The sequence below is a fragment of the Rhamphochromis sp. 'chilingali' genome, assembly GCF_963969265.1.
Source record: "Rhamphochromis sp. 'chilingali' genome assembly, chromosome: 22".
Taxonomy (NCBI): domain Eukaryota; kingdom Metazoa; phylum Chordata; class Actinopteri; order Cichliformes; family Cichlidae; genus Rhamphochromis; species Rhamphochromis sp. 'chilingali'.
This window is the reverse complement of record NC_137950.1, coordinates 1,195,235-1,205,311: the sequence shown is the minus strand read 5'-3', so window position 1 is coordinate 1,205,311 and position 10,077 is coordinate 1,195,235. Positions and strand designations below refer to the sequence as shown.

The 10,077-nt window shown below is 41.2% G+C and overlaps 1 protein-coding gene across 9 annotated transcripts in view; it reads left to right on the top strand.

Moving 5' to 3' along the window:
- Window positions 1–1,733: 1,733 nt before the first annotated feature.
- The window catches only part of rab3gap1 (RAB3 GTPase activating protein subunit 1), a 58,267-nt gene continuing 49,923 nt past the window's right edge, over window positions 1,734–10,077 (top strand). For 3 of the 9 annotated variants that reach the window (XR_013970457.1, XM_080872781.1, XM_080872774.1), the window contains exons 1-2: window positions 1,735–1,932; window positions 3,954–4,083. Coding sequence is in view for 8 of the 9 variants with exons in the window: in XM_080872781.1 (XP_080728907.1) it covers window positions 1,910–1,932; window positions 3,954–4,083 (153 nt within the window). In the remaining variant the exon portion in view is untranslated. Of the gene's footprint in view, window positions 1,933–1,978; window positions 2,799–3,102; window positions 3,168–3,953; window positions 4,084–10,077 lie in introns of those variants that run through there. The other 6 variants (XM_080872777.1, XM_080872776.1, XM_080872779.1 and 3 more) reach the window with 6 other exon arrangements.

Below are 10,077 nucleotides of genomic sequence, written 5' to 3'. Positions count from 1 at the left end.
TTTGGAACCCTCCAGTCTCTTACAGTATGTTACTGTTAACTGAAATTACGGTAAATTACGACCTGTTAAAAGAGTAAATGACCGCCTGTTAGGACACGGTGTCCTCTAGCAGAGATGAATATTTTTGGTACTGATGATGCGTACCAACGGTAAGTTACTGGTTAATATATTGCAGTTTATTACCTTGCAGCGGGCTTACAGTGACATACCGTGAATAAACGGTAGTATACCAATTTATTAATCACAGTATGATGTTACTTTGTTGACGTAATTTACGACATAACGGTATCTCACTGACATAACTGTCGCCAGTGAGATACCGTAAAAAAGGCTACGGTGCGTTACCATAATTTGTCCAAGAGTATTATACCACACCAGCAAAAAACGGTATCATCCTGCAGAAAGGTAAGCTACCGTAACACGGCGTCACGATATGACGCTGGCAGCAGTGACGCCAGTATGTTACCGTAAAGTGGCGATGAAAAGTCTAACGGTGCAGATACACGGAGTAATCAGAAAAGTTTAGCATGAATCTGGACATTAGATTTAAGATTTAAGTTTTAAGCTTATCAGATATCACTTGTTAGAAGCTCCTTACCGTTTGAAGAAATCTCTTCTCAATCTGCTGTCCTCTTCTGCTTGCATCTTTTTTTTTTCATCTAACACTGACGTTATTCCATGTTAATTATTTTTTCTCCGTGAAAAACACAGCAACTCATCTTATCCCGGGGTGCCAGGAAGTCGAGCTGCGGATCTCAGCAGAAAACTTTTCAAACTGATTGCAGGTTGATCCAGGTATACATTTGAAACAGGTTCTCCTCGGTGACGTGACAGTCGGAACGCATCTGCGTAACCATGGTTACAGGGGGACGCTTTGGAGCTCTGCTGTTCAGCAGCAAAATATTTCAGATCAATATGTAAATACTCCAACTCTAAAACCAAGTAATATAAATATGCTGCATATGTGTATAGTGCGTTCATGTGTGTGTGCGCTGCGTGGTGACGTAGGCGCGTGCATGTGTGCCCCGGTCACAGCTCCTTTCAGCATGGCCGGAGGTAAGTCACTGCCACTTTGCTCGCAGCTAATTAAAGTTTGTTCAGATCCCAAGCTGCAATGTGAATACAGCCAAACCGCCGCGTTTTTGTTTGTCATTAAGAGACTCATTCGGGATAAGTTTTGTGGAGGGCGGAGTTCACTAATATACGCTTATGAGTTTTAGCCGAGAACGCAGCTAAAATGCTAGCATGCTAAGTTAGCCTGATTGCTAGCGGCTACTCGCGGCAGTCTTTTTTTTAACAGCATGCACTCTTTTTTCCTTCGTCAGGAGAGGTGTACTGGCAGTCGCGTGACACACACAGATCAGACACATATTTCTGTGTTGCAGGTATGGAGATGTTCTTATGTTTTGGAGATGCTGTCTTTCATTCATTGTTTTTATAAGTACAGTGTTGTATTGCCTGTTAGATGGCGGTTATTAATATAATTGTACTGAAGTATAATGTTTGAACTATAAGTACCAGAATATTGGGTCCTGGTTATTGAATTGTATTTATCTGACTGTTTATTTGTTTTTGAATTATTTTGTTTATTGTTCTTATAAGTTGTTTTTGATGTTTTTTTCAGTGACATATTATTTATTTTGTGCTTTTTGTTTTTGAGAGCTTAAGTTAATGTTTTAAAACAATTTGTTGTATTTGATTCATTATATTATTGTAGTGTTAATGAAGCTGCAGACACAGCTGCTTTCAGCATGGCCGGAGGAGAGGTGTACTGGCAGTCGCGTGACACACACAGATCAGACACATGTTTCTGTGTTGCAGATGTGCAGTAAAGAGCCAAAGACCCATTACTGTCTCCTGCCTCTTACTTTCACGCCAGAACACAACGCAAGAACAACAGGCGTAACACATGAACGGGTTACACATACTGAGGTGAGTTGTTGAGGATATGTCGAGCTGTCGATGAGCACGGCTGTTTCTGTGCTCTTATATACTGTTAGCCTGTTTTGCTGGCGTTAGTGAAGCTGTTTTCAACTGGATGTAACATTGTTGAACTCTGATGATTAATGAATAAACTCTCGATGTGACGACGTGAGCATGTAATTGTAACCCTGTGTTCATTTAGTCGTTTGATACCGTTTAATATCCAGTACATCTATTGGGTGTTTTATAACATGCCCTGGAATCATTTTAAGTTTTACAATGCCGGTGATTTACGACTCTTTCGCGACAGTCAACTGTGGCGTAAACTCTGGCGGGTCTCAGAGCTAGCTTATGTGAGCCAGCAGTGACATCTATACATGCAGTAGCCTTAAAATACTGATTATTTATTCTCCTGCTAGGTAAGAATTTGTGTTTTATACGTTTATTGTCACATTGTGCGCCATGTTATTGTTTCGGTGAAATGAATTTCTACAATGGCGGACTTAGACAAAATAGTGTTACTGTTAATTTGACTCTCTGCAGTGTTTAAATGCTTACACATACACACACAGTTACTGTCCCTCCACACGTAGGACTCAGTTCTGCTTCTATGCCCCATCTTTGTTTACTCTTTCCCACCCAACAAGTGCATAAATAAGATGTTAAAAACGTCATCATCATATCAAACATGATCGATTTGGGGGGAGTTTGTTTGGCACATGCTGACTGCATCCTAATTATAACCAGAAGAGGAGGCGAGAGCAGAGAACGAGAGTGCAGCAGTTTGGTCAAAGGAACAGGTGAAGAAGAGGTGAGCATCCAAGAGACGAGCAAGAGGACAGTTTCAAAGCAGACATTATGGCACAATAAAAGCTGTAAGAGCAGAGATTCATTCATATCTTTACTATTTTTCTTTAGCTTCTACTCCCGCTGCTTACAATAAATCTGAGATAAAGAACAAACAAGAACAACTCACATGGCATTGATTGTTTAGTTCAGTGTCACTCTGTGATTGTTTGACATTTCATATAAATGTGACTCTAAACTATAGCCAATAATATTAAAAAGCTGCTGTTACTGAGTGAAACTTGAAGGATTATGATAAACTTCAGTTCTTACTGAATCTGTAACATTGCTTTTTTTAAAATTGTTAAATGACTTTTGTGTCACTGTGCACAGTGAAAAGCTCACTTGATGTAGTGGTGAGGCCATGTTCACCACTAGATGGAGACAACCTGGCACAGGTATTTTCTATACACTAAATTTCACACTGAAAAGCCTTGGTGGGAATTTTTGTTTCATAGAAAGTAAAGGAAAACATGTCTTGAGGTCTTTTTCCTGTGTTTTCAAAATTGTGTTTTTCACATACACATCAAAACTTCACACAGACAAACACACACAGAAAACAATAAAATATGTCAAATTGCATGCACGTCTCATTCATTTTCTGAGAATTTCAACACTTTTAGTTTTTATGGAAAATAACTTTGTCAGGTCAGTGAATAGCTGCCACATAAGTACAAATCTAAATCATACATGTGTATTATAGAAAAAAGCACAAACCGTTGTGCTGTTAGTTCATAATAAATGGGTAGGGGTGCATAGTCAGTAAAAGTCACCAAGGCTCTGCAGAGCTCCAAACCTGCTCTTCCACAGACAGAAGCATCAAAAATGTGCGCTGGGAGCTTCATGGCATGGATTTCTACAGCCAACTAAATCTATATGTGTGTGGCCAAGAACCTTAGTCCATGTAGGGCATCTTAGCACAGTTTACTTGTGTCAGCTAGTGGGAGGGCAGAGAGCGCAGCCTTTACATTGTTTTATTGTAGAGTGACAGGAACTGCCTATGAGCTTCTAATCAAGCAGAAGTGTTGACGGAAAATCTATCAAAGGAAATACATTGATGAAAATCAAAGAAGAGAAATATTTATGTGATGTTCCATTTTCCTGAGAGCTGATTGGCTGTGATGACTCCTTCAAGTACTACATGCTACTTTGTCCTGCTAGTTAAGCCTGCTGTCTGTTCTCAGGCCTCCTCCTGCTTCACTGCCATATATCCATCACCAGAGGGCTCCACTGACCTGCCTGCTGACATCAGAGCACACCCCTGTGTCATGTGACCTGGCAGGAGTAGTAAAGCTGGACTCAGACCTGGCCCAGGCAAGTTCAAAGGCAGCTGTGGTAGAGAGAGTATATGGGCTCAAATTGTGGTCATAAATATTTTGTACTTGTAAATCAGGATTTGTGTGTGTATGGGATCAGAACAATGCCACCTTGACATGAAACCGAAAAAAATATTGAAACTGAAAAAAATGTACAACGCGGCTGCGGTCATTGGTCATTATTTTCCTGTATGAATCGCTGTTACAGTAAAAAATGTCACTTGCATATATCATATAGGAGACACACACATTGATATACACTAAATAGTCATTTCATTTCTCTTTTTTTGTGTTGCCAATTTTTCGCGGGACACGCAATCGTGTTCTCTGATTGGATAGTTAAATTTGTGATTGACATGACATTGGCCAATCAGATGAGAGGAAGAAAAATAGGGTCAAAATTCGTACTTGTAACTTGAAAGTTTAGTGCAGACTTTCACACATATTTTTTGGATAAGTCCACACACAAATCTTTTTTACACACACAAATCCTGATTTACAAGTACAAAACTGATTTACAAGTACAAAATATTTATGACCACAATTGAGCCCATAGTAGTAAAGCACTGGAAGGATGAGGTGGAAACAGGAAGTGTGTAGATACAGTGGACTTGGCATCCTCCATCTGCCTCCATGCTCTCTTTACTGGTCTTCTAAAAACTTCTCCTGTAGCTGTTTAAATGTTTAGGATAGCATTTAGAATTCAACGTTTGTCATTACACATGTCTAAATACAGGGTAACAAAATACAGTTTGCATCTAATCAGTAAGTGCAATAAGAGCAGATTATGTATAAGTTCAGTAGAGAGCAGATATACAGATGTACTGTTGTATACATATGTACAGATATACAGATGGTGTAGCATACAGATGTTCTGTATTGCTGTACAGATGGGGAGATATACAGGTGTACTGTGAACAAATATACAGATGTGCTACATATATGCAGATGTATCGGTGTGAGGTAAACAGATCTACAGAGTGCTATGAATATATCTACAGCAGTGGAAGCGTAGCTCTCTGAACAGACTGTAACAGTGAACAGTGTAGGCACTATAACAGAGACTCTGTCAGTGTCGTAAAACTATAGCAGTAACCAATGTGAGCATGTGGTGAATGTTGTTACGATCCAATGTTGTCAGTGTTTTGTGTTAGGCGTGACTGTTATGTGTTTCCTGTTTTACTTTGAAGGTCTGTCTTATCTCAGTGTGTTCAGGTTACGCTTCCTTGTCTCGTCAGTTCTGATTTGCCCAGCTGTGTTTCCCTCCTGTTGTCCGTTCCCTGATTGCTCCCTCTATGTATTTAAGCCCTGTGTTTCAGTTTGTCATGCGTCGTGATCATTGTGGTGTTGGTATCGTAGTTTTGTATATAGCTGTAAATAGATTTGTAAAGTAGCAATTGAGTATTTTTTTTTTCCACCTTGTATTTTTTCCACCTTTTTTCCACCACTCTCCCAAACACGTCACTATAAGACTGGACTCTCACACACGTCACCACACGCACCACCACACATTTCCTATAATTCTATAATTCCTATAATTTATAATCCTTATCTTTATAATCTCTTCTGCTATTTGCACATTCTTTACTGTAAATTCCTAAGTTAATTTGTAAATTTTTGTAGTAAATTGTAAATATTGTAAAACTTTTCTTCTGTCATTTAATGGTCGGGCATTGTACAGCTACAAGCATTTCACCCCCATGTCATACTGTGTATGGTTGTGTGTGTGTGACAAATAAAATTTGAATTTGAATTTGAATTTGATTTATATATTGTTCACTGCAGCAGCCTAGTAGGCGTGAGAAGCCATTTTTGTTGATTAAGTTTTCTCCTGTTTTTCATGTAGCGAGTTAGGTAAGTGAATTGTCTTTTGTTTGGTTTTTCATTTTGGGTAGGAAAGCGTAGGGACCATTAGGGAGTTTTGTTTATTTTCGGCACTGCTCACTGCTGAAGCAAATAAATGGCTGCTTAGCATTTTAAAAGATACTATTGTTTGGGTTCTTGTTTTGGGTGGAGTGTGGTGGGCCAATGTTGTGTTGCGTTCAAGACACGCCTAGACTTAGAACGTAACAATGTTGAGAATGAAATCATGGTCACTGGGAGGAGGAGTGTAGAAGGGTTCAGTGAGTGTGGATGGAAAGGTTCAGCGGGGGCTGAGTTCAGTAGGGTGACAGCTGTGGGGGAGGAGCTGTTCCTAAACCTGCTGGTTTTAGTCTGAAGGCTCCTGTAGCACCTTCTGGGGGGGAGGAGCTGGAGGAGTTTATTGGCAGGATGAGAGGAGTCCCTGAGAATGATGCGTGCTCGGCATAGACATCTCTTCTTGTGGACATCCTCAATGGCAGGAAGTGGAGTCCCTGTGGTGAAAACTGCCCAACCCGCTGCAGTGCCTTGTGGCCAGCAACAGTTCCCATACCAGAGTGTGACACAGTTGGTCAGGATGCTCTCTATCACATAGTGGTAGAAGTTAACCAGTATGTCAGTAGACAGGTGGTTCTTCTTCAGTGTCCTCAAGAAAAAGAGGCGCTGAGGGGCCTTCTTGACCAGGCTGGAGGTGTCAGTTGACCAGGACAGATTCTCAGAGATGTGGGTCCCCAAGAACTTGAAGCTGGAGACCCATTCAACAGCTGTGCCATTTATGTAGATGGGGACATGGGGGTCTCTGTTCTCCCTCCTGAAGTCCACAATGAGCTCTTTGGTTTTGCTGGTATTCAGGAGCAGGTTATTGTCAGCACCACACAGCTAGGTGCTTTACTCTTCCCTGTAGCAGACTCATCATTGTCTCTGATGAGACAGTCACCGCGGTGTCATCTGCAGACTGGATGATGGAGTTGGATCTGGACCGAGGTCTGCAGTCATAGAGGAACGGGCTCAGCACACAGCCCTGTGGAGTGCCAGTGTTGAGTGTGATGGTGGTAGAGCAGTTATAGCCTGACCTTACATGCCAGGGTCTGTTGGTCAGAAAGTCCATGATCCAGGTACAGATAATAATAATAATAATAATAATAATAATGGATTACATTTATATAGCGTCTTGTCTAAGGACACAACGACCAGGGGGATCAAACCGGCAACCTTCCAGTTATAGATGAGCTTCCCAATCCCCTGAACCATGGTCGCCTGGAGTTGCTGAGTCCAAAATCCACAAGTTTGGTGATCAGCTTGGAGGGAATGCCTGTACTGAATGCTGAGCTGAAGTCAACAAACAGCATTCTTACATAAGTATTGCATAAATATCTGAGTACACGTTGCAAGAAACTGCATTCCCAGATCACATCCACTGTGTGCTGGAAAATTTGCAACGATTCTACAAAAAAGTTCCACGTGGTGGTTTTTTTTTTCTTCCTACTGGTGATGATCCAGTGGAGCTCCAGTCACTCCAGGCTCCCTTGTGGTTCCACAAAACAAACAAACTCGTGCGTCCATGACTGATACTCCTGCTTCACTTCTGTATGAATTGATCTTTTCATCACGGTTCACTTTGGACAAGCAGGGCCCTATTTCAGGAAGCCGGTTTAGAAAACTCAGAGTGAAAAACGATACTCAGGGTTGAGTAACCCCGAACTGTCCAACTCGGAATATTCGGTTTCAGAAAGGCTGATAACAATTAGTTCAATCAACGCGGAGTTGCTTTAACCCCAAGTTAAGCGCGCGCACGAGGATACATAAAGCCCTGATTAGTGGAGCACAGATTAAGCGAGTCACCATGGAGACGGAGGGAAAGAAGGCGCGGTCAATGTATTTTACAGCGCTTGAGGCCGAAATTCTGATGGCAGTATATGCTGATAACATGCAAATTTTGCGGGAAAAAAGTAACACAGCCTCAGCTGCAAAAGAAAGGGAGCATGCATGGCAAAACATAGCCGACAGAGTCAATGCGTGAGTGTTAATTTAAACATTGATCTAGGGATTTCCACCCATTTAACACGTTATCTTATTATATTTCATTATATTTTATTTTATTTTTTATTTCATACATTTGATTTTGTGATGTGATGTGAGCGCAGGTGCAACCCAACAGGCCCCAAACGTTCCTGGCAGCAAGTAAAAATGAAATATAAAAATATAGTCCAAACAGGTAAGGTGTAATTGTATTATGAGCCATAGTGCTTGGTCTGTTTGTCCGATGTAAATCAATTGCAGTTAGAGGCTACATTAATTTTCTTTCTGTAAGCACTTATTGAAATTATCTGAGCACATTACAAGTACATATTTGCTTACTCTGTATGCTCAAATGTGACCCGTTATAGCCAACAGAAAAAAAGCGGAGGCCCGAAAAACAGGTGGGGGTCCTCCACCACCACTCACAGAGGCTGAGCAGTTGGCTTCCACATTTGTGATAATGTTGGCAGCATCACATATGATCTTCACAGTGCAGAGAACACAAATTAGCATCCATTACTATAATGAAATAATTTGTTAGTTTGAAATGCTACAGGGAACCATGTACCTGTACATTAATGCTGTGGAAAGACTTCCTGTTCACATAGTCTCCTTCATGTACTGAAGGAGCAATGATTGGAATGTGAGTGCCATCTATACAGCCAATCACGCCTGGGAACCGTGAGAATAAATGTACAATTTAAGTAGTAGTTCAAGTATCACCACATCATGAATTAAGTTTTGTTCATCCTGCTACCTGCAATTTTGTGGCATCCCTCTTTGATGAATCTTGTGGGTCTGTGACCGGGGAACACCACAGACGAGTACAGGAGACGTTTCAGTGCAACTGTAACATTCCTGACTGCCCGACAGACGGTAGCCTTGGAAACGTGCTCAGCGTCACCAATATTATACAGAAAGCTCCCGTTTGCAAAAAACCGAAGTGCAATACAAATAATATGTACAGAGAGGATGTCCGCGATGTGTCACATGAGCAATATTAGGCCTGAGGATGTTATTCAAATAAATTATAGATTGTGCTGAAAAACGGTAACGTTCACACAGAAAATCATCAGGAAATGATAAAATGTCCAAACGCGCTCTAATCACTCTCTCCCGGCGGAGAGCTCTGTGGAGAATTTGGGCTTCAACATCTACTGGCTCTTCGAGGTAGGAGCACGCCATGTCCGACACTTCCTACAGTCAGGTTTCCGACAAAGGGGCGGAGAACGTCAGGGTTAGTTGAAGTAAACCTGCTAGGGGGCAGGTTAGCTTCACGGAGTGTGTCGTCATAGTAACTCACTCAGAATTAATCTAAACTCGCTTTGTGAAACCGAAAACCCAGAGTTTTCGTTAACTCAGGGTATACTTACTCAGAGTTTGCACTAAACCGGCTTCCTGAAATAGGGCCCAGGAAACAGAGGTGACGCTGACTTGTGGCTTTGCAGGAGGATTCCCTTTAACAACAGGAGCATGCACACAGTTTGTTTTAGGCCACCATGAATAGCTCACATTGTAAATCACAAAGAGCCAGTATATGATACTGTAGCTTCCACTCACTGTGACGGGATGGCTCGTAGGTGATTACACTCTGCTTCATTTGGTTCCAGTTCAGATTAAGGGACAACACATGAAAAGACAGAAACTGGAAACAAATGTTAGAAAAATATTTACTGTTAGAAAACATTCAGTGAAAACAAAATAGATTTTTCTGTTTGGCTTCAAATCTGAGTCTCCAAAAGCCAGTCAGACAGTAGAGTTGGTATAAACAGAGAGAGGAGATGAATCTTTTTTTTTAGACAGAGGAAGGAAAATATTTAGATTCACTTAAAAGGATAATTCTCTATTTTTAGCACTTTCCACTTTCACTTTCTTGCCATTGAACCATAATTAGCTTTAATTTCACTTCAAATACACGAACACAGAAAAGTAAAAGTGTGATTCTACCAAAGGTAAAACCTAAAATATAGCATTTTGAAAGAGTTCAAGGAGTTCAAATATTTGCTGGTCACTGCATTTTTGTGCGTGCAGAATTGCTAGTTTGTTGCAGAGCATGGTTCGAGGTTTTGGAGAAGCGAGGGGAGACAGCCACCGGAAGACACCTGGCGCGGAG